The 25,225-nt window shown below is 40.2% G+C and overlaps 1 protein-coding gene across 2 annotated transcripts in view; it reads right to left on the bottom strand.

Annotated features, from left to right (window-relative positions):
• PAP15 (purple acid phosphatase 15) overlaps window positions 1-25,225 on the bottom strand; it is a 43,292-nt gene that overhangs the window by 17,117 nt on the left and 950 nt on the right. The window contains exons 2-4 of one of the 2 annotated variants that reach the window (XM_082920265.1): window positions 22,311-22,505; window positions 12,324-12,657; window positions 11,974-12,191 (exon numbers count right to left, since the gene is read on the bottom strand). In XM_082920265.1, the coding sequence (XP_082776391.1) occupies window positions 11,974-12,191; window positions 12,324-12,657; window positions 22,311-22,505 (747 nt within the window). The remainder of the gene's footprint in view (window positions 1-11,973; window positions 12,192-12,323; window positions 12,658-22,310; window positions 22,506-25,225) is intronic. The other variant, XM_082920266.1, reaches the window with a different exon arrangement.

Raw genomic sequence — 25,225 nt, 5'->3', positions numbered from 1 at the left:
CCCTGAGCCATAGCCCTGAATCCGACCTCAGCACTAGATCTATAACCACATTTTGTTTCTTACTTCGCCATGTGACTAGGTTGCCTCCAACAAATGTGCAATATCCAAAAGTTGACCGTCTGTCAGTGATTGATCCAGCCCAATTGGCATCAGTAAATACCTCTACACCGAGATGTTCATGTTTTGAGAAATAGAGACCCTTTCCAAAAGAAAACTTCAGGTGCCTCAGGATTCTCATAACAGCCTCTAAGTGGGAAGTTCTAGGAGCATGCATAAACTGGCTAACCATGCTCACTGCAATGGCAATATCTGGACGTGAGTGGGATAAGTATATGAGCTTACCCACTGGTCTCTGATATCTCCCCCTGTCCACTGGCTCTCCCCCTTGATCCTCACTTAGTTTTTGGCCTGGTTCTAGAGGTGTATCACATGGTCTACCTCCAAGCATCTTAGTTTCCTTTAGCAAGTCAAGTACATATTTTCTCTGACATATGAAGATACCATCCTTGGACCTAGCTACTTCAATGCCTAAGAAATACTTCAAAGTACCCAAGTCTTTAATTTCAAACTCCTTGGCTAAGTATTCCTTCAACCGAGGGATCTCCTCAACATCATCTCCTGTCAAAACAATATCATCAACATAAACAATAAGAGTTGTTGTCTTACCATGTGAGGAGTGTTTCACAAATAAGGTGTGATCAGCTTGACTTTGCTTGAACCCATATCTTAGCATAACTTAAGCAAACCTTTCAAACCAAGCCCTAGGAGATTGCTTTAGCCCATAAAGTAACTTCCAAAGCCTGTATACTTTACCTTTGGACTCAGCATCTGCAAAACCAGGGGGAATATCCATATATACCTCTTCTGTTAGGTCTCCATGAAGGAAGGCATTATTCACATCAAACTATACCTCTTCTGTTAGGTCTCCATGAAGGAAGGCATTATTCACATCAAACTGATGAAGTGGCCAATCTAAACTTGCTGCGAGAGAATAGTATTCTCACAGAGTTCATCTTAGCCATCGGTGCAAATGTCTCCTGGTAATCTATTCCATAAATCTGAGTGAAGCTCTTAGCAACCGGTCTTGCTTTGTACCGTTCTATGGAACTATCGGCTTTGTGCTTTACAATGTACACCCACTTACACCCAATTGGATATTTTCCTTTAGGTAACTCCACTAACTCCCAAGTGCCAATTCTTGCTGAGAGCTCTCATCTCCTCCATCATGGCATGTTTCCATTCAGGAATAGAGAGAGCATATTGAAAATTGGTTGGTAGACTCATAGAAGAAATCTTAGACAAAAAGGCTTTATATGAGGAAGACAGATTAGAATAAGAGACATGATTAGTAATCGGATGTTGAGTACATGACCTAACCCCCTTCCTATTAGCAATAGGAACATCAAGATCTGAAAACTCGGGAATAGGAGCATTATGATCAGAATTACCTGGGTTTTTAGGAGAGGAGGATGACTTTGGACACTCATCCAAAGAAGAAGTTGGCAGTAGAGGAAGGAAAGTAGTCTCTTACATCCAGATGACTTTCTGTCTATCCTTGTCCTTGACATAAACTTTGACTGCTTCCTTTTCCACAACAATTGCTGGTTTATCATCCGCAATATGTTCAACCACTAGTGGTAGTGGAACAGTCTCTTCACACCAAGGCTCCCCCTGAAGGGATGACTGTGACATGGGGGAGGTGAAAAATTAAAACTGAGACTCAAAGAAGATGACATCTATGGAAACAAACCATTTGTGAGTGGGAGGATGATAACACTTATAACCCTTTTGGGTTGCAGAATAACCCAGAAAAATACACATAAGAGACCTAGGATGTAATTTACCATGAGTGGGTGAATGATTATAGACAAAGCAAACACAGCCAAAGGTCTTAGGAGAAATGGAGAACCCAGAAGAGGTAGACCCGAACAAAACTTGAAGAGGGGTTTGTTTGTAAAGGACTTGGGTAGGCAGACGATTAATCAAATAAGTGGTAGTGAGAACTGCTTCCCCCTAATAGGAACGAGGAACCCGTATTTCAAAGGATAGACGACGGGCCATATCAAGGAGACGGCGATTTTTCCGTTCTGCAACACCATTTTGTTAAGGGGTATTAGTGCATGAAGTTTGGTGTATAATGCCATGAGTGGCGAAATAATTGACAAGACCAGAGTCGATATATTCCCCCCCATTATTAGAACGTAGAATCTAGACAACCGCCCCAAACTGAGTACAAACCACTTTATGGAAGTTTTGAAAAACAAAAAAACACCTCACTCTTATCTTTCATCAGATATACCCAAGTGGCCCTAGAACAGCCATCGATGAAAGTAACAAACCGTTTTTGACCTTTTAAAGACACAACGGTATGGACCCCCCAATACATCAGAATGAATCAAAGAAAATGGAACTGAACTTTTAATAATATACGGAGCAAAAAAGGCTCGGTGTTGTTTTTCAAGTTGACACGACTCACAATGAAAATCAGACACATTATTTTTCTTAAAAATAGAAAGAAATAAATGCTTAATTAATAAAAACGAGGGATCTCCTAAGTGACGGTGTCACAGCCAAATGCCTTCCTTGGTGGATGGTAACTGGATAGATGAATGAGCCAGCTTGTCGGTCTGATCCAAAATGTAGAGACCATGTTCCTCTCAACCACTACCAATCCTCTTTCTTGTGATAAGATCCTGAAAAAAACAATGATCAGGAAAAAAACGTCATGCTACAATTTAAATCACGAGTAATACAACTCAAAGATAAAAGATTAACACTAAAATACGCACTTTTTTCTGACTTAAGGAGGGGTTATACTCTGAGAATAAATTAGAAATGCCAGACATATGGTTGGAAGCACCAGAATCAATAATCTATGGTACAGTCGTATGAGATAGCAATGTTTTAAAAACCGAACAGGTGAGCGAACCGGAAAAGGAATCTAGTGGACGGGTCACCGGTTCAACTGTTGGGTTGAACCGGAATCGAACCGTGACGTAATAAATATATTAAAATTATATTTAAATAAAAATACAAGTAATAAAATTATAAATTAATAGAATTAAAAATATTAAATTATTTTAAATATTTCTCCTAATATTTTTTTTAATTGAAAAATATAATAATATATTTTAAAATATTATTAATTTAATTTTGGAAGAGGAAATTAAATATTTAATATTCCCTTCATATGATTTTAATTCAAATAATTTGATTGAAAGAAGAGCAAAAATTTTGGCAGGATATCAAAATTTCAATATTCCCTCCAATACATTTGATTGAATCCCACACGGATTTTTTCAGTTTTTTTTGGAAGAATTCTTTTTCTTATAAATAGGTAGAGACTTTCACAATAATTTCAAGCTCTTAATCGAATTCCTCACAAGAGGAGACTCTTGAAAGAGAGTTTCCAATTAAAATTTTTTTATATTCTTATATATATAATAAGAAAAAAAGAAAGAATTTTAAAAAAAAAATTCAATTTCATTGACCCGACGAACCGGCTCTGGGTTGACCGGTTCGCTGGTTCAACCGCCGGTTTTCCTAGTTCTCTCTAAATAGGCCGGTTTTTAGCTTCGAACAGTTTAGAGCGCATATTCGGACCGGAGCCCCAACCGGTCGACGATTCAACCAGTCGAACCGGTCGGTCCGGTCCAATTTTCAAAACCATGTGAGATAGCAATACACATAGGGAGGAAGCCAAGTTACCTGAATTGGCAAAGGAAGAAGAGGGTGCACCTGTAGCAGAAGTGGAGGCTCGATGGTCTAGCAAGTGGCGAAGAGCAATCTCAAAATCCGAGGCAGATAACCCCGAAACATCAGCAGTAGGGGAGACAACTGGAGATGAAGATGGTGGCTCAACAATGTCTGAAAGATGTGCCCGAGCATTGGCCCCACGGTCTCTAGATTGACCAGACTGACCCCCTTGAGTACCAGGATGGTCTCCTCGGCCACCAGAGGGAGTCCCATGCAACTTCTAACAAGTCTCTTGTATGTGGCGAGGTCTATGGCGGTAGTCACAGAAAAGATTATCCTTCTCAGAGGAAGGACGAGAACCACGAGTATTGCAAGGGGGTGCATAAACCAAAGCTGAGCGATCAGTAGTAGCAGAAGGAAGCATTGCAGAGCGGCGACTCTCCTTATTCTGCACAAAAGCAAAGGCTTCCTAGAGAGAAGAAAGCATATCCATGCCAAGTACTCTACTCCAAATCGGATCATACTCCACATTGAGGCCTTTCAAGAACTTTAAGACCCGCTCTTGCGCCACAAACTTCTGGTAACCAACAAAATCAGTGGGACAGACAGGCTTATAATCCTGAAGGTGATTAAGCCGCTTCCACTCATTGCTAAGGAAGGTAAAAACTAGAGGATAGTCATCTCACCTTGTATCGATCTTTCAATGGAGCAACGTAACTCAAAAACCTGTGAGAAGTTTTCCTTCCTGGAGTAAGTGGTAGCTACAACCTCCAAAATATCCTAGGCAGTGTCTATAGACAAGTAGCCCTCTCCAATCTTAGGTACCATAGAATGTATCAACCAACCCATGATTATGGAGTTGGTGATCTCCCACTAGTCATAACTAGGATCCGTGGTACTGGGTGCCTGTGTCCTTCCATCAAAATACCCCATCTTCCTTTTGCTCTTCAAAAAAATAGTCTGACTTTGCGACTAGGCTAGATAATTCTAACCATTGAATAGAGAGGTGGTGATCTTAAGGCTAGGGTTGAGGTTATCAGTCATAGTAGGAAGTATAATGGAACTCTCGCTCATAGGTAGCTACGAAGTAGTGGACTCACTAAGGGAATCTACCATGGATACTCACTATGTAACTCTCAAACACAATGTCAATCACAAACCAGGAAAATAATAGTGGAAGGATAGACACAACTACCACGATGAAAGTATAAAGAATTAAGAACCCATTTATTTATTTATTTATTTATTTATTTTTGTGTTTTGTGTATTTTAGGTTGAAAACATTACAAGAGAGAGACAAAGACTTGCTGATAGAAGTTAGGATGCAAGAGATCAAGCCGACAGAGGCCGAGAAGGCCAGAGAGACTGTCGTCATAAGGTAGAGCCCTGCAGGCTTGCTGACAGGAGCCCTGGATGCAACAGAGCAAACCGACACAGGCCTAGAGGGCCAAAGGGGCTCCCGACTCAGACCTAGAAGGCCAGAGGGGCTGCCAACTCACCCTAATAGGGTGTTGGGTGGCCCAAGAGAACTGTCGAGGTCTAGGCAAAGGATTTCGGGAGGCCTGGTCTGGGCTGGGTTGACTGTCGGTGTGACTGGAATAGGATAGCTAGGGTCTGAGTGGCTCTGATACCATGAAGATTTTAGAGAAGAGAAAGAGTTAGGGAATGAGTGAAACCTCATCCTCTTTTATACTAAGAATAAAGTATAATTACAGGAGTGCCATAAGGCAAGAATTATAGGCCAACTCATAACAGCCCATTACATCAAATTAGAATAAAATATGTGAATATAATTTCCTATTCTAACAATATAATTTCCTATTCTAACAGATACACCTATACATAGAGTGGAAGATACAATTAAATCCCTTTAGTTTAAGGATTGAAATACATGAAAGATATAAAAAATCATGATAAACACAAATCATGGAATATCCATATATTCTGACATCTTTAACACTATAATATTATTTTCAACACTCCCTCTCAAGTTGGAACATAGAATGGTTGAAGTGAAGTGTCAAACTTGAACTCAAAAATAGGATGATCATCACAAACAACTACAATGAAGTTGCCAAAAAACGACAGCAATTGTAACAAGTCTCCTCAATGACAACTTGGGAGAACATAGGCAAGGAATCAATCGTGATGGTTGCAAGCAAAACCAACCGAGAGAGAGAAAACAAAAAGGCCGAAGCAACAGCAAGTCACCACAAACAAACAGACGGAAGAACACTGCCAAAGAAGCAGCGCCCCACAACGAATGATACTGAATACAGCTGTAGCCCCAAATATGCGAAAAAAGCAAAATCATTGGTTGCCACATCGGCAACAACCACCCTAGAGGGTTACCCAAGGTGAACGACCTACTACTGGGTTGAACCAGAAGGAAAAGTGAAAGGGAGGGGCTAAGGTTTAGGGTGGCTCTGACACCAAGTAGAATTTTGTAATATGACAATAAGGTAGAAATGGAGAGATAATAAAGACAGAAAAAAGGAAAGAAAGAACACAAAGAGTTAACATGGTTCAACCAATCTTGGCCTATGTCCACAAACATAAAGCCCTATGGACTACATCTTTTATTCACTCAACTTAATCCCCTTGATTACACGGTACAACATATATATATAGTGGGAGATACAATCAAATCTCTTCAGTTAAGGGATTGAAATAAATCAAAGATACAAAAAATTATGAGAAACACAAACCATGGGATCTCCATATATTCTGATATTTTTAACACTATAATCTTATCTTCAACATGGAACAAGAAACCGTGTTCTCCATCTACTAAATATAAATGAACTCCTTAAAGTGGTATCCTAAAAAAATCCCCCAAAGTATTCCACATCCATGAAGTTGGACAATTTTCATGTTGAAACTAAAGATGTACCACATGTAACGATTAATACAACAAATTTCAGTTCTTTTTTTTTTTTTTTTGGTGTGCAGATTCATCTACCACAGGTAAGGGGAGAAATAGATTCATCACCAAATCCATAAGTTCAGACCCAAATAAAATGTTATTTCCAAAAAAACATTCAAGATTTCCACAAACAAATAATTATTGTTGATCATCAAACAACTGCCAACAAACCCATAAAGATAAACAAGAGAAAAAAGAAAAGGGCATGTGGAAAAAAGAAAAGGGCATGTGAAAAGCATATACTCACCACTTTCAGTGGAAAACCTACCAAAGGATCTAAAACCCAACAGAGACCCAGGTTCCAAAAGACAAAGTAGAGGCCAAAACAGCACAGCCACAAAGATAATTGTAGGGAGTTGCAGAAGGATAGATGCAGTTGCAAAGGGTTTTGGAGCTCCATACATGATGAGTTGCAGATCCTTCAAGACAACGACTAAATTCTCTGAAGTTGCTTTTGCTTACAATTATGGACGACCATGGGGCAGGTTTGGAGTGGATTTGTCCGCCCCAGCCCCCGCCCCCGCGAATAAGATCGCAACCCGCCCCCGCCCCAACCCCACTACGGGTGCAATTTTCAACCCCACCCCCATCCCCGCGGATACCCAATTACATTTCAAATTGCCAAAAAAATTATTAGTAAGGAAAAAAATTCAAACATATTACAGCAAGTAAAAAAATATCAAACATAACCACATTTCAAATTGCAATTCCTTACACACATTCCATATTCCAAATATATACAAAATCGTACACTACTTTTAGGTTTCTCTACTTTTAGGGTTTTCTTATTTCTCATGTCTAATTATATATATATATATATATATGGATATAATTTCTTTATTTGTTTATATATATTATTAATTATATCAGATCAGGTTTGGATCGGAGGAGGTGATACCCACCCCTGCTACAGGAGATCAAAATGTAATCTACCCAAGCCCCACACAAGTGTCGGGTCGGGTAACATCCGCGCCGTTTGGGGCGGGTATGGGCGCAAATCTGGCTAAAATGGCCATCCCTACTTCCAATCTATATGGGGCTTGGTTAGGAGAAGCTGAAAATGGCAAGAAAGTCATTTGTCCAGTCTCCAAAATGGCTAAAAATGCCTCTATTTTTTTTCTTTTCTCGGTAAAATGCCCTTATTGTTGTGACAACCTCAACATGCATATCATAATTACTTTTATTTAATTGTGTAAATTTTTAGTTGTGATATGTGCTTTGTAATTAATTGTGTATATCTGTCTGATCTGTAAACTAACTGATCTAATTTATGTTCTAAATTTGAAATTGAAGGCCTTAATGGTTTCAAAAACCAAAATTGATAAGTTAGATAGACAAATTAGAACATTTAGAACTTTTTGGGAAATTTAATTAAAATTTGATTCAGTTTAGTAAGAATAAGTTGTGTTTAATTGGCCTTAAGCTTACTTAATTAACTTAAGCTAATCACATGTATATATATGTGTGTGTTAAAAGAGCAATGAGCTCAATTTCATTCTCATTTCCGCGGGAGAGTTCTTTAGAGAGAGAGTGAGCTCTCATTCTAAAGAGAGAAAGTTGCGTGTGTGTTGAATTGAAGAGCTATAAGGGGAATCATCTCTAAATCTTGAAGATTCAAGGCTCTAGGTAAGGATTTGACCTTTAATTCATGAAGATAATTCATCTAGTTCATGTAATTAAGAAGAGATTGTGCTTGTTTATGAATAATTGGTAAGGTTTTGGCTCAAAGATGATGAAAATTGATGTAGCTCTACATGCATGCATGATTATGTAATGTTTTATCATTTTGAATTTGATTTCTTCCATCTTTGTTGAGTTTGAAAGTTAAATTGCACTTGCATCATTGATTTCTAGAGTTTTGAGGATTTTACTTCATGAATTTATGAGTCAAGTTCATAATTTGAAAAACAAGAGAAAAGAGTTTGAAAATCTTCCATGCATGAGCTTTTGAGTTCAATTTTGTTGAATCAAAGAGATTTTAAGCAAATGGTTTTTAAAGGGTCATGTATAAATGTTTTCTGAAGTAAGTCCATGCTTTTGAGCAAACCATGCATGACCCTAAGTTTTGAAATGGTACTTCAAAGCATAATTTTCTAGTTTTTGAAAACCAGAATTTTGACAAACCACTCGAGCGACCAAGTGGTGGCTCGAGCGAACATTACGAGCTCCCAGTACTTTTGCAATCTTTACAGACCGTTTGAGCGACCAATAAGTGGCTCAAGCGACCTCACTGTATGTTTCCCAACCGCCCAAGCGACCAAGTGTTGGCTCGAGTGCACATCAGACCCATCCAGTAGTTTTGCAGACCTCTCTGATTGCTCGAGCAACCAAAGGTGCGCTCGAGCAAAGACCTTTGTTTCAGCACATTTTGGAATATTGTTCTGTGTTCATATCTTCATTCCTATATCTTTCTGAGCATTCCTAGGCATAATTTATGATTCATTTGGGAATTAATAAGTAACAAAACAACATGTGTAATTAAATTAGAAAGAGAAGATGAGTTATTCGATTTGAACGACAAGTTTCGATGTGTTTGATGTGAATGTGTAGGTTGGAACGTTGAGGAAGAACATTGAATTAGTCAAGATGAGTAATGTCTTTGTAAAGATATTTTCGTATAAATGACTTTGAAATGATTGTGTTATTTGATGTTCTATGAAATCTATGTTTCGATTACGAGATATTCGAGAAGATAAGTATTTTCTGAAACGATATTATAAGCTATGATATTCTGTCATAATTATGATACGATAAATTCCCGAATAAAAAATTCCCTGGAATGATGAGATATGTTTTGGAATTCTGCATTGTGTACAATAAGATAAGTTTTCCCAAAAATGAGAATTTGTTAAGAATGAATGAGTTTCCTTTTAAAACAACTATTGTGACAACTTGAAAAATGTATTTTGATATTTGGTAACTTCGGTTCTGTCTTCGATTCGTCATGTACGTTCTGGATAAGCTATTGATTCGTTATAAATGTTCTATATGATGTCGGTCTTGATGATCGTTCTGCATAGCTCCGATTGTGTACAATCATTCTGTATGGCTTCGTACCTTTATGGATGTTCTGCATGTTATCGACCCGTTATAGACGTGATATCTACACGTGATAAACGTTCTGTATGAGCCCGTTACGATGTGAACATTCCGTTTGAGTTGTTCTAATAAGGATATTCTACATGAACTTGGCCAAAGTGGACTTTCTGTATAAGCTCGGCCAATGAGGTTGTTCTGTATGCTTTCATTCCATTGTGAATGTTCTATATATGATAGATCGTTCTGTCAAATGTTAATAATGCTTTTTGGAATTGTACCACATTACGTGTTAAACTATGAAAGGTTTGTTAAAGGTTTGATACACTTTATATATTATTTGTATCCGAGAAATGTTATGATTTTGTCAAGAACATTGTATTGTTTTTATAAGTTACGGAACTCATTCATTTAACCTCTTTACATTGAGATTACTCATTGGCCTTCTGGCTCAATCAGTTTTATATATATGTATGTAGGTGAGCATCAGGATGTTCAACATTAGAGACTGCTTTGGAGTCAACCCTTTTGCCAAGCTACCTGAGATGTGCCTCAACGTAGAGGCTTTAGCTTTTGTTTGGCCAAGCTTGTAAAACTTTTGTTTTGCTAAGTTATGTGTATAATCTTATGTATGTGTATAAGAAATATGTTTGTAAATATTATGGTTTGTTATGAGTTGGCCTTTGATAGAGCTGCGTGGAGAAAAATGATTCATGTAACCGACCTCATTTGATGGGACGTAAGATTTGGTTTGGTTTGGTTTGGTTTGGTTTGGTGGTTATGAGATGTGTGGTATATGTTTTATGATCATGTCATGTAAGCACAGCTTCAGGCCCCATATATATTATTATTATTTTGAAACTTTGTCTTTGAAGCTGAAAGTGAGGCTGGTCCGGGTCATGACAATTGTTCAATGGATGTTGGAGATGCTCTAAGATGGGTTTTGGGATTAGGGTTTGATGGAGGGAGAGTGGGAGCTTAAAGAGTATTTTCATGGACTTATGGTTTCTTGAGAGCTTTTCTATAAAGAGTGATGATGATGATGTAAGTGAACTTTGTGGTATTGGTGACGATACAAAAAAGATAAGATATGGTGGATTCTGAATGGGAGGAAATCCATGTGTCCAATATACAAAAAATTCATCAAAAGGTCAAAGGACAAAAATTACCCCAAGGCAACACCAACTAAAGATTGAATGGAAGGGGTAAAATTGACTTTTCATGTAGGACAAAAATTTACTGTTCATAACTCGTCAGCGCATTATATATATGGTACGGATATTTTCAACAGAAGCTAACACTATTGGCATTCTTCCAACAATTTCTAAAATCTCTGCAGTGGGTTGTGTTCCAAAGTCCCTATTTTTTCTTAAAGGTCCGAACCCAATAAAATCATTTACACTTGACCTTTAATCATAAATTTCTGACTCGAGGAAAAAATATCAGTTCAGAAAGTACAAAAATAAATAAAAACAGGCAACCTAATAAAATTTAAATGGCAATTAAAGCCTTGAAATCTCTTTTGGTGAGACTTATGACGACTCGGACGCAAATTGTTGTTTTCAGAAGAAAATGTATCAGAAGAATCTATGAAGAAGAAGACCCATGTTTGGGCCCCTTCGAGTCAAAATCATGGTTCTGCCTCTGGCTGCCAGCACTTCTTTCTAATATGTGAATAGGTTTTGGACCAGGCCTACAAAATCACATCCCGGGACAGAATATGATGACAATTCAGGATCTATCGATAAATATTCTTCTCCAGTGACACAAGCTAACTTATTCATCACCCTATACCATTCAATAGAGTAGGCTCATAAATCCATGAAATAGAATCCCACTAATTACGTTTTATGTAGAAAACAGAGGAATCCACTTTATTTTGTATCATTACATGAATATACTGCAAAAAAGGTGATAGTCTCAAAACTTTGGGTACTACATAGTCTGTTTTATCCAAATTCATTTCTTATACATGAATTTGGCCTTCAAATGCTATAAAATTGGAATGCTGCATTTTTGCATTGAAGAAAAAAGGCACTCTAGTGACATCAAACAGCTACTCACTCCAATACGTAGAGCCCAAGTTCCATGCTTAGTTTTTTCAATCAAGCAAAGTTAGCAATGTATGGTACACTCCACGTGCTTGGTTCAATTGTTTTTTTCCCATGGCCATCAATTAAGACTGATGCCGACCAATAGAGTCAAGTAGTACCGGGATCTAGAGGCAACATACACTAGCCTACTTAAAGAGTCAGTACAATAATTCAACAAGGCGAAAAAAAGATAAATGAAAAGAGTAGAAAAATATACCAGACCTGTTTCATTATAGGCAATATAAGCCCCAAGCATTATAAAGTGTATTCCCCCTGCCTTGAAAGAGTAGTACAATGTGGATGGAGACTCGCTTTCTTCCGATGGGAAAGCAAATCGAGAACTGTAAGCTACAAATTTCTGGTTTTCAACCTGTTCTTCGATCTCATGGTTCCCTTCTACCACCATTATTGGAACTTTTGAAACTAAATTCTGCATAAACCTGTTGATATTAACATAAGAATATATATATATATATTGCAGAACCAGGTTCAAAGAAGCAATCCATAAATCAAATGTAGAAGGAAGAGTAAAGAAAGTAAGGAAGTACAGGTGTTAAATGATGCATTTTTACCTTCCCCAATAGTCCCAACGAAGTTGGTAGGTCTCATGTATGGGCGTATGCGAAAATGAGCAAGCATAGCAGTCGGAGCTTGTTCCATTTGTGAGATATAGGTTTGCATAAGTCACATCACCAATCAACAAGACAAGATCAGGTTTATTACCAATCAAATGACTGATTGTGGTTGTCATATTGTACGTAAGACCCAGATCTCCCACAATTCCAATTCTTTCTGGGTAAGTCCGTGGTCCAGAAACAGGCATAGTCTTGAAAGAGTATATTTCACTTATGGCTGGTATAGAAGGATCCCCACACCGATAATAGTATATTGTGCTCGGTTTCAATCCTACACAGAACACAATAAAGAAAGTCCAATTTTCATTTTACATCAGCCAATGAGCTTAAAGGATGAAATGTATCTGTTTTTTTCATTTCAAGATCAGTTAAGGCTATGTAAGATGAAATTGAATGGTGGGGAAAACAATATAGGTATTGAACAAAATCAAATATGCAACTTGTTGCACAAATTTGAAAACCATAAGTCATACACTTTTTTTTTCCTATAGGTTTTTTCACATATTTCGAGGAACATCCAATCCATAACAGTAGCATCAACAGTTTGTGAAACTTGCTATGGGATTTTATTTAGCTAAATGATAATTACTGTTAGATAGATGATACATGGACAATGGACCAGCAAATAACTTGATAGCTTTGATGGTTAGGATTAACCCATTTGATTCCTATAATTCCCCATTCCAAATTTTCCTCGTATGTTAGTGTGTTTGTGCATGCCTATACATACGTAGGTATAAAACCATTTTCCCCTAGTTCTCATGTTAATACCCACTTCTACTCACATTCCAGTTAGTAGTTATAACATTTAAATAATAGATAGAATATTATCTTCAACAGAGGTTTGGCAGTTTCGAAGACTGTAGTTCATTGATTTGTTCAGTTCGTACAAATGAATAATACTCTTTAACAAATAAGTAAAAATCATTACTAAATAAGTACAACAAACAGAGATATCTAGAGAAGCAAACCGCATATTAAGTTTGATTGCTTACATTTAAAATTAAGCCTTATGTAACTGTGGAATCATGCCCTACTTTTGGTTGTGATGATGCTTGTTAGTGAAAAGAGATGTTCTTTTTACTGTTTTACATGAATCCATAACAGAATCCTAAAACCTAAGAATCAGTAAGGAATTAACTGCATTAGATAATGCCCTAACTATTGACTATGATCATCTATTGTCGAAAAAAAACCACCACCATCACGGAAACGGCAACAATGTTTCCTTCGAACACTATATCTGGTTGGAGAAACAAAATGCCCCAGTTGATGCATTGACAACCTCATTGCAGAATTATGTGTGTTCCTACCAATCCAAAAGGGCCGTTAAGGAGCTTTTATGGTTTTTGAGACATGGAAGTTCTCATGGTCTTGGTGAATCATAAGAGCAATGACTGTGAACTGCAGAACAAAGGAATGATATATTTTTATCCAGAAGGTGCAGAAAATCTAACAAGCCAACCTCTATCTACTCCCAAGGTCGGTTACCTGATCTCCAATAATTAAAATTAAAAGGCAAAGAACGTAACCAAGCACTAAACCTCTTCTTATTAACTCTGTCAAAACTTTTGCATATAACCTATATTCTTCAATGAAAACAAAGAAGTTAACTCCGGATCTCATCTAAAACAATTGAAAGTCCCATAACTATAGAAGATATTGATTCAATGTGCTCTATATAACTAGTACTTCACCACTATATCACATATCCATAACTTCAGCGCTTTAGGTCTCATTACCCATATATGTGGGGATATATGTCCGGATGTCCCACGTGACATGCCATGTCATTATCTCTGCAGATTTAGGATCATGTGTCAGCCGCATGAGGAGTGATGTGCACCAAGGGGCCTATCTCCAAGTAGCTTGATGCCCCCCTCTAGCGTCAGGCCACGTTGGTTGAGGATAACGTACATGGGGCCTTGGCCTTGAACCTAGACACTCAGGGATGTTTCAAGGCATCTCCTAGTGAATCTCCCCCCCAATCAAGAAGACACACTCGGTACCCTTACTCCGTTCAAGAGATCCTTGCCCTAGCATATCCTTGCTTTGCCTTAGTCATCTCCAAGGCTATCTATAATAGTTCTCCAATGGTACCCTGATGCTGCTAAACCATCCTAGGTCAGCAGCAAGGCCCAGGGACACCTCAAGGTTGGTGCTGCAGTCATGTGCCGCTGAGCAACTCCACAACCCTTGTGTGTATCCTTTGGAATATTTGGCTCAACAGTTAGAGTTGAGAGTTCATCAAGGCACTCATACCCCTAGCTTGAGAGACTCTGAACCTTGACTAGTCTTAGAGGCAGACCTCCAACTGAAGACATTCTCCAAGTGAAGACAGAGACATGTGGTGCACTCCTTTTTCCCTCTGTACTTGAGATTTGAAAAGTGTGCACAAATATCTCTACAACCCCTAGAATTTTAGTGCCACTATCAGTAATGATCGTTACCACTAGATTGTTGGGCAAGGATTCGGAAGCCACTTGTCCCTTTGCCTCCACTAAGGCATGTGACGCTGGTGTGCTTGGGTGAGCTGTCCTCCAAGGCTCAACCCTCCTATTAACAGTGGATCTTCTCTATCTTCATCTCTAGGCGTGCAAGTACGATTCTTCTCCAACAAGCCTATAAATTCCAGTTCTTATCCATTGCCACTCTTTCTTTATTCCTTTGACCACCTCAGCTCCCTCCCATTTCGTTCACCAGTGGCAAACTAAGAGGGAGGCCACTAAGCTCCAAAATCACATCATCAGTTAATATGAGCTGCCCCCCAACCAAAGATCTTGATCAAATCTTCTCTGAAATTTGTCTCCATATGCTTGGATGGCTTATAAACATAGCTTGCTTTTATTCGATGTGGGAGACATTTAGAAGTTGTGAAGCGGAAAATATATGAGCACATAACAACTACACTTGCTTGTGCTGCTAATGATTTTTCACTAAATTAGTAACATGATGCATGGCAATCCCCAATTACATGCAGAACAGAAAATGAGAGTATGCACTCCGTATTTCAATACCATGTCTTGTCGTGAGTTCATTTTCTTGGAACACCATAATAGCTAAGTATTTGTCAAATGAGGTGCTTGATCTTGTCCAAGAGATGTTTGAGAAAATGTGCATAAGAGACTTGGTTTTGTGGTTCATGGAATTCAATGATGAGTAGATAATTGGATTTTGGGAACATACATCCCTTGGCCGCCTGTCACGGATTGCCTCGCAAGGCCAACTCCGTGATGTTTTGCTCGTGGTGTTGTGACCAATTGAGTGCTCAAGAGTGGCCGTTGGAAGCGCCTCAATGTGGCCCAACATTGGCCCCAAGCAGCCCAAGGCATGTAGGCCACCAGCAGCTAGCAAGTAGCAAGGCCGCAGCCCATGCCAGCAGCCAGCACCAGCAGCGCATAGCAAGGCCACAGCCCACTGCCAGCAGCAACAGCCAGCAGCAGCAAGCTGCGAGGCCGCAGCCCATGACAGCAGGCAGGCCACAGACAGGCCACAGACCAGGCGGCCTGCCAGCATTGCCAGCCACAGCCCAGGCCGCAGCCTGCCCAGCAGAGCAGCAGCCAACAGTGCAGATTTTTGGTGCGTTGTTTGGGCATCCAAATGAAAGAGTTTTGGGCTGAAATTTTTACTGGAAAGAGGTCTTGGGGGAAGTGTTTCCCGACCAAGTTTCGTGATTTTTCTCAATTTGTGGAATTTATGAAAAATCATTATGACTCCTCGGAGACAGGGATGTTTCCTCCTGTCAGATGGCTAATTGCTTAACAAGCATATATAAGGGGGCAAGGTGTGCTACCTACCTGCCCCCCCGACAAACTGGGCTTTAAGTGAGCAACCTTGGGACAACTCAAGGGCGGGCTTTAGGCATCTAAAGAGGTGTCTAGAGTCTCCACGTGGGTTTGGGAGCCACGTGGACGGTGCAATAATGTAGGCACTGCGCATGCCTCGTGAGGGAGAAGTTTAACACGTTGTCTCCCTTATGCCACGCGTTATGGCGTCTTGGGGACTCATTTTAGACCAAATGGGCTATCGAGGCACCACCAAAGGCCTCGTGGGCCAACTCAAGTGCTTGGTTTGGGTTCAACCTTGCACGAGGGGATCCCGTGGCTTAATCTAAGCGGTTAGAAGACAACACCGCATATGTGGGCTATTGAATGAAGGCATCAAGCTATGCATTGACTAAATCCATTGAGGGATTACATTATGCTACAAGAAAGTTACGGATTGAGACATTGCCTTATTTATGCTACACGTTAATGCAACGCTAAGGTGCGCGATGGCCTTAGGCGGAATCTAACACGTGTTGGCACGAGGACTACGCCGTGGGCAAGAGATTGACCCTCGGTGGCTTGTGGGCTTTGCATGACCGTTTGGCCATCCGACATGCATTTATTAAGGCATGCTTGACCCTAAGACACTTCGAGATGCTGTCAAAGACCCAGCATGCTATGTTGGCTTGTCGGCTTGGTCGAGAGCCTTCGCTAGCACATTGTTGTGTGGCTAGGCACCTTGACGACATGAACCTCAGTTGGGCAAGCACATTGCTTGAGGTAAGCTTGGTGCTATGAAACGACTTATGCCGTGCTTGGTGCACTTGAGGCGTCAGGCCTACTTGTGGCATCCGAGTGAAGACGGAGCTCCCTTGTGGAGTTGTTCTGCTTGACAAAGCATTGGGCCCTAATGTTCAAAACGAGTGAGATCATTAACACTCAATTTGTCAATGAGCTATGGCGGGTTTAAACTTGGTGGAGTTTGAGCGCCACATAGGCGAAAAATTGATCCGCTGTGCCTCTAAAGGAGTTAGCCCGTGACAGTTGGTATACGAGCTAGATCACTTATTTGGGGTGAGCCCAATCTAGAGCGGACATGCGCTTACTTTGTGATATCATTCCTCCAGGGACCCTGATGCTGCTATTTGAAGGAGTTATGCATGGAACTCATCTTGGGGGAAGTGTATGACATCCTAGACATTAAACAAGACCGTCGTTGGTTTTCGAGTCATTTTTGAACCGTGGGAACTAATTGGTGATGTCTTCGGGTATCCGTGCTTATTATGCCATTCTTCAGCGATGCTTTGAACGCAGCGACCGTTCTTCAGGCTACGAATTAAGAAGCATTGTGGCATTTAGTGTTGCCATCCTAACTTAGTGTTTCCCTCTCACTTTGTGGACTTGGAGAGCATTTCTACACTATGGGCACACTATGGCGTGAGTATGCTATATTTGTGGACGGGTTGCTTCCTAACCAGCAGGGTTAGCATGATTGTGTTACTTTGTTGGCTATATGGGGATTTCTACCGCAGTTTGGACTTGTGGAATGCTTGTATCAGATTGTGGGCATGTGATCTTCATCTATTGAGCCTAAGAGGCAGATTTTCATTGGCAGCCGTGCACGTGTTATGGCATTATCATTGGTTCGCTTTAGGAGGCCTATGTTCTGACCGTTCGTGGTGGCATTTGCAACTTGTGCTTGTCAGTGGTTTTGCATCTTCAGACGCATGGTTGTTGACTTCTTAGAGGGTTTGTTCGGAAAATTTTCAAGACAGAATTTGAGATCTTGACTCCCGTGTGCAGAGGCACCTAGTGTACATGCTTGCTAGAGAGCGGGGTGATGGATGAAATCACCGTTGTTAGAGGACAACCATGTAGCAGGATTGTAAAGTCAAGACATAATTTGGTGCCAGGATCAACACACCGTTTTGAGCATCCTTGTTGAGATGGCTAGCTTTGTGGGTGGTAGGAGTAGTGAGCCTTTAAAAGGCGAAATCTTTAAGTTTAATGAGACAACTGACTCGAGTGAAGGCAGTGGCCGAGGTACTAGGCAGCATGAGTTGAATTCTAGCCAGAGGACCTAAATTAAGCCGGAAAGCATGAGTACAAGTTACACAGAAGGCTTGCCTAAGGGCACGAGCATATGAGATTAAGCCAGTTGGCTACACTTTGCCAGAGGGCACTAGATGACCAAAGCTAATGGGCTTCAATTCAGCCTAAGGACTACATTTCTAAAAGCAGCATTAAAATTTTGAGTTATAAAACCATATTCAGCCAGCGGGCTACACTTTGTTAAAGAGGACGAGTTGAGCAAAGCCGGTGGGCTTCATTTCAGCCTGAGGGCTATATTTCTACAAGAGCATTGATGTTTTGAGTTAAAAGAGCTTATTCATCCAGAGGGCTACCCATTGCTAGAGGGCACAAGTTTGAGCTACGCTAGAGGGCTTCATAATTGCCAGAGGGCATGGGAAAATTTGAGTTTGCAAGAATATATTAGCCAGAGAACTATAGTTTGCCAGGGGGCTTCAACTAAAGTGCTTTAAAGTCTGAGTTTGCCAGAGGGCAACAGCCAGAGGGCTTTAGAGATTGAGCTTGCTAATGAGCAACAGTTAGAGGGCTTTTATTTCAAAAGAGGGCATAGTACAAAGATACTTGAGTTTAATGAAGATATTAGCCAGAGGGCTTTGTGCTTGCCAGAGGGCATTGTTTAATCATTTTGAGGGGCAACTATTGATTTGCATTGAATCGACAAGGGCATCGACAACTCAAGTAGAGGAGGAAGTCGCGATGTGACGACCCACTGTGAGTTAGCTCGGAGGAGCATTAGGAGCATGAGGGACAACTAGAGGAACATTGCCTAGGGCTGTTCAAAAATCCGTTCAAACCGGTAATCCGGATCGAACCAGACCGAATCGTACGGTTTGGTTCGGTTCTATTAAGAATTGGTTCGGTTTCGGATTAAAAAATATGAGAACCATAAAAACGGTTCGGTTAATGGATTTTATGAAAAAACCGCGGTTCGATCCGAACCGAATTTTAAAAGATATATATATATATAATATCAAGTTTTATTTTTATTAATTGGTTTTTTATAATTTTAATGATATTAGGATGGTATAGATATGTAATATTAAGTAATGCCTTAATATTATTAGTTTTTATCATGAGTTAAATGTAATTAGTTTGACTAATTATTTTGCTAATATTAACAATTTATTCTTGTAAATAGAAATTTTTGGAACCGTAAACCAAACCGAAACTGAACCGTTTTTTCGGTTTGGTTCTGGTCCGGTTTTACAAGTGTAACGGTCTAGTCTGGTTCTCAAAATCACAGAACCATTAGGATCGGTTCGGTTCTTGGATTTTCACAGAACCGAACCAATCTGGACCGTGTACAGCCCTAACATTGCCTAGAGGAGTCAGCTTAGAGGAGCTTGAGTTTGCTCAGAGGAGCTTGAGATTACTCAGAGGAGTATTACCAGAGAGGACATTCAAGAAGAGGGCTTAGCATTTCAAGAGTATTGGCAAAGGGCAGAGTTTAGAGACGCTCAGAGGAGCTTTGGCAGAGGCCATTTTTAGAGAGGGCATTTGAGACAAGTTGCCAACAGAGAGTGCAACAAATGGGGTGCATTTCAGCTGGATTCGAGTAGAGAACAATGGGGGAGCTTCGCTAAAAGAGTTTGGACGTTGAAGGAAGGCCATCAACACAGAGGTGTGGGACTCATCAGAGGAGCTGGTACACGCACTGCAACATCAGCTTTGTGCTACATCAACAAGGATGTTGATGGTTGGAGTGGAGGAGGGTGTCACGGGTTGCCTCGTAAGGCCAACTCTATGAGGCTACCCTTGACGTTTTGCTCATGGTGGTGTGAACAATTGAGTGCTCAAGAGTGGCCGTTGGAAGCACCTCAACGTGGCCCAACATTGGCCCCAAGCAGCCCAAGGCATGTAGGCCACCAGCAGCTAGCAAGTAGCAAGGCCGCAGCCCATGCCAGCAGCCAACACCAGCAGCGCATAGCAAGGCCACAGCCCACTGCCAGCAGCAGCAGCCGCCAGCAGCAAGCTGCAAGGCCGCCGCCTATGACAGCAGGCAGGCCACAGACAGGCAGCAGCCCAGGCTGCCTGCCAGCATTGCCTGCCATAACCCAGGCCACAGCCTGCCCACCAGAGCAGCAACAGCCAACAGTGCAGATTTTTGGCGCATTGTTTGGGCATCCAAATGAAAGAGTTTTGGGCTGAAATTTTTACTGGAAAGAGGTCTTGGGGGAAGTGTTTCGTGATTTTTCTCAATTTGTGAAATTTATGAAAAATCATTATGACTCCTTGGAGAAAGGGATGTTTCCTCCTGCCAGATGGCTAATTGCTTAACAAGCATATATAAGGGGGCAAAGTGTGCTACCTACCTGCCTCCCCAACAAACTGGGCTTCAAGTGAGCAACCTTGGGGCAACTCAAGGGCGGGCTTTAGGCATCTAGAGAGGTGTCTAGAGTCTCCACGTGGGTTTGGGAGCCACGTGGATGGTGCAATAATGTAGGCACTACGCGTGCCTCCCGAGGGAGAAGTTTAACACGTTGTCTCCCTTATGCCACGCGTTATGGCGTCTTGGGGACTCATTTTAGACCGAATAGGCTATCAAGACACCACCAAAGGCCTCATGTGCCAACTCAAGTGCTTGGTTTGGGTTCAACCTTGCACGAGGGGATCCCATGGCTTAAGCTAAGCGGTTGGAAGGCAACATTGCCTATGTGGGCTATTGAATAAAGGCATCAAGCTATGCATTGACTAAATCCATTGAGGGATTACATTATGCTACAAGAAAGCTACGGATTGAGACGTTGCCTTACTTATGCTACACGTTAGTGCAATGCTAAGGTGCGCGATGGCCTTAGGCGGAATCTAACACGTGTTGGCACGAGGACTACGTCGTGGGCAAGAGATTGACCGTCAGTGGCTTGTGGGCTTTGCATGACCGTTTGGCCATCAGACATGCATCTATTAAGGCATGCTTGACCCTAAGACACTTCGAGATGCTGTCAAAGACCTAGCATGCTATGTTGGCTTGTCGGCTAAGTCGAGGGCCTTCGCTAGCACATTGTTTTGTGGCTAGGCACCTTGACGACATGAACCTAAGTTGGGCGAGCACATTGCTTGAGGTAAGCTTGGTGCTATGAAGCGACTTATGCCGTGTTTGGTGCACTTGAGGCGTCAGGCCTACTTGTGGCATCTGGGTGAAGACGGAGCTTCCTTGTGGAGTTGTTCTGCTTGACAAAGCATTGGGCCCTAATGTTCAAAACGGGTGAGATCATTAACACTCGATTTGTCATGGGCTATGGCGGGTTTAAACTTGGTGGAGTTTGAGCGCCACAGGGGTGAAAAATTGATCTGCTGCACCTCTAAAGCAGTCGGCCCGTGACACCCCCCTAAGGTGGATTTCTAAGTCTGATACTAACATTCACCTTCAGTGGTCTCTTGCCAACTCAATGCTTACCATACTTCCTAGGGGACTCCACAACTAGCACTGTATACAATTTAGTCAATTTGCATTTAACCATTCAAACAATATGTGAATGTCCTCATTTGGCAACTCAATACGTTAGCCTAAAAGTCAAAAAATCATTAAAAAAATGAAAAAACCAACAACTTATACCAAAAAATCAAAGATTCCTTTTTCTTTCTACTTTTTGCACATTTTTTCGTAAAAAGCTAAAAAGTCATCTCAAACATACTAATTTTTTTACCTCATATTTTAGTCAAAAAACAACAAGTTACTAAAATAGTCTATTCCCAAACGAGGGATAAACCTCGTTTTTTACTAAAATATGAGGTAAAAAAAATTAATATATATGGGATGACTTTTTGACTTTTTATGAAAAGATGTGCAAAAAATAGAGAGAAAATGAAATCTTTGACTTTTTTTTGTATAGTTTGTAGGCTTTTTGGCTTTTTTTTTAATGATTTTTTGACTTTTAGGCTAAAAAGTGATGTTCCCAAACGAGGCCAGGTAAAATTTTTGATATGGAATATCCTATATCTAAAATTACGCACATGTTGAAACTTTATAGCAAACATTAGCATATGTATTTCAGTTACTGACTCAATTTCTTATTCATTCAAACTGTCAAACCTAAATGGGGATAGGGGAGAAAGTCAGCTATACCTGTCAGACGAACATGATGGATGATTCCAGAAGTATAGTTCTGAAGGCCTTTGAAAGGATAAAGTTGATTGTAAACAAGAGAATAGCCTCTGGCTTTATGAGGCAGTATTGGCCGTCTTACCTTACCATAACGAACAACACTAGAAACCATTTTAGGATCTAACGGATTTATATGGTACCCAATTTGGGATTCCCCTGCAAATTCAATAGCATATGAACTCAATTCCCAAAAATACCATAAAATCCCAAATAACTTAAAAAAATCTGCAGTATCCACATAGAAAATGAAAACCCATAAAAACAAGCCGGTTGTGTAATCATCATCTATAATGAACTACATTCACTTCTTGTCATTAGTTACATTCCTAATTCACAAGAATAGTAAGAACTATATTTTTTTTTGTTTTTGATTTTTTTTATTTATTTATTTATTTTTTTTTTGTGTGTGATCAGCAATAACAAAGATTTTATTAGGCTCAAAGTCAAAAAAAAAAAAAAAAAAGGAGGATAAGGCATCCTCTACATAAAAGAAAAAACAACAAAAAGAAACAAAACCAAAAAAAAACAACCAAAGCATAAAAAAAACACTCAGCAACGCTACATATTACAAACTGACACCCAATTCGCTGCCATCAAAAAAAGTGAAATCCCTCGGAACACCGGATTCACTGAGGCCCAAAAAGACGCCAAGTATCTCACTCTTTCCCATAAAAAATCTACATCACAAGAAACTTCTTCGAAGACACACCCATCTCTTTCCAATCAAATGACCTAGAAAATCGCAAAGACAACACAACTCCAAAGCACTTTAACCCTCTTTGACCTTCCCAATACTTGAAAATCAAATAAAATCATTTGTGCACTTCCTTTTGGGGCCACCCACATCATATTTCCCAATCCAAACACCCTATGCGACAAACACCCAGCCACTGAACAGTGCAAAAATAGATGATCCAGAGATTCTCCACTCCTACCACACATAATGCACCATTGAGGATTAAGATAACGGAAAGGTCTCCTCTTTTGCAATGAATCATTTGTCAAAGTGCCTCCATGAACCAAGATCCACATGAACTCCTTCACCTTAAGAGGAGCACATGCCTTCCAAATCTTCATATGAAATAAAAACTAGCCTCATTTGGAAATAGGCTATTTTAGTAACTTTTTAGTTTTTTATGAAAAGATGTGCAGAAAAGTAGAGAAAGTGATGTGACAACTTATAGTAATTTTTTGGCTAAAATTGACAGTTGCCAAACGAGGCCTAAGGTACATGAGGTTTGTCAATGATTTTGTCAAAAAAGGATTTACAAGTAAAGGAGCCCGATGAATGAATATCCCAAACCCAACGATCCTCCAAATTTGAAAACAAAGAAAAATTTTCAAGCCTTGACAATAGAGTTACCAATTCCTAAATTTCCCTATCATGAAGATTCCTGAGAAAAATAAAATTCCAAGAAAAAGGAGCCAACGAAGAGCAAACCATGGACGCAATAGAAAAATTGTGAGACTGAGAAACTCTACACAAAAGTGGAAAAGACACAGCAAAGTAAGAAGAACCTACCCAAACATCCTCCCAAAATTTGGCCACTTCCCCATTACCCACCCTCACATAAATGAATCAGGACCAAACTGAATAAATCTGAGAAAATGACTTCCAAGGAGCACGACAACAAAAATGCTAGAGATCCAAAAATTCTATCAAATGTCTCACATGGGTGTGAGACCCACATGGGACCCACATTGTGTGGGTCACACACCCATGTGAAACATTTGATAGAATTTTTGAGATCTCTAGCATTACTCGCACGACAATTATGCCTAGTGACCACCTGAGAGTCCCTACCATTAATATGAGTCCCATATTTACTTCTAATAACCGCATGCCATAATGAGCCAAACCCAATTAGGAATCTCCATAACCACTTGCCTAGTAAAGCCATGTTTCTAGCCACAATATTACCAATGGCCAAACATTCCTTCTCCTTAGGTAAGGAAACCGTCTCCCATTTCACCAAATGATCCTTCTTGCCTTCCTCCTTCCCTTCCCAAAGAAAATTCTGCATCAGCTTTTCTAACGATTTTGCCTCCTTGACCGGAATCTTAAACAAAGACAAGAAATAAATTGGAATTCCACATAGAACTATCTTAACCAAAGTGTACCTACCCCCTCAGGAAAGTAAAGCCCTACTCCACCCTTCTAACCTCTTACCTATCTTCTCCACAACTGGATTCCAAAACACTTCACTTCTTGGGTTACCTCCCAATGGAAGTCATAAACACTTCATTGGAAATGTCTCAATACCACACCGAAGTAGCTCAACCACTTGTCGAACATAATTTGAATCTGCATTAATTCCCTAATAACCGAGAGCACCCCAAAAAGCCTGATCACCAAAAAAAGGTTAACCATTTGACTCTCATCTCCCGAAGAGAAGAAAATAGCGTCATCCGTAAACTGCAAATGTGTCACACTAATCCTGTCTCTACCGACGTGTAAACCCTCAAACAGACTAGCCTCTTTAGCCATATCCACCATCCTTCCTAGCACATCCGCTACCAGAATGAAAAGAAAAGGAGATAAAAGGATGCCCCTGCCTCAACCCTTGAGACGCTTTAAAACTCTCCCCTGGTTTACCATTGACTATCACCGACATATTGCAAGAAGCAAAACACCCCCTAATCCATGACCTCCATCTTTCTCCATAACCTTTCCTATCCATCACAAAATCCAAAAATTGCCAATCTACATGATCATATACTTTCTCAAAATCTGCCATAAAAACAAGGCCCACCTTCCCTGAACTCGCATGTGTAAACATATACAAACTCACACAAATACAGACACATCAAATTATGAATATTTATGTAAATCTGTGTATGTTGAAATAAAACACAAACAAAATCAGACATATACA

Source organism: Camellia sinensis, chromosome 3 (genome assembly GCF_055761805.1).
Source record: "Camellia sinensis isolate YWXY chromosome 3, ASM5576180v1, whole genome shotgun sequence".
Lineage (NCBI taxonomy): Eukaryota > Viridiplantae > Streptophyta > Magnoliopsida > Ericales > Theaceae > Camellia > Camellia sinensis.
This window is presented reverse-complemented; position numbering and strand designations above follow the sequence as displayed.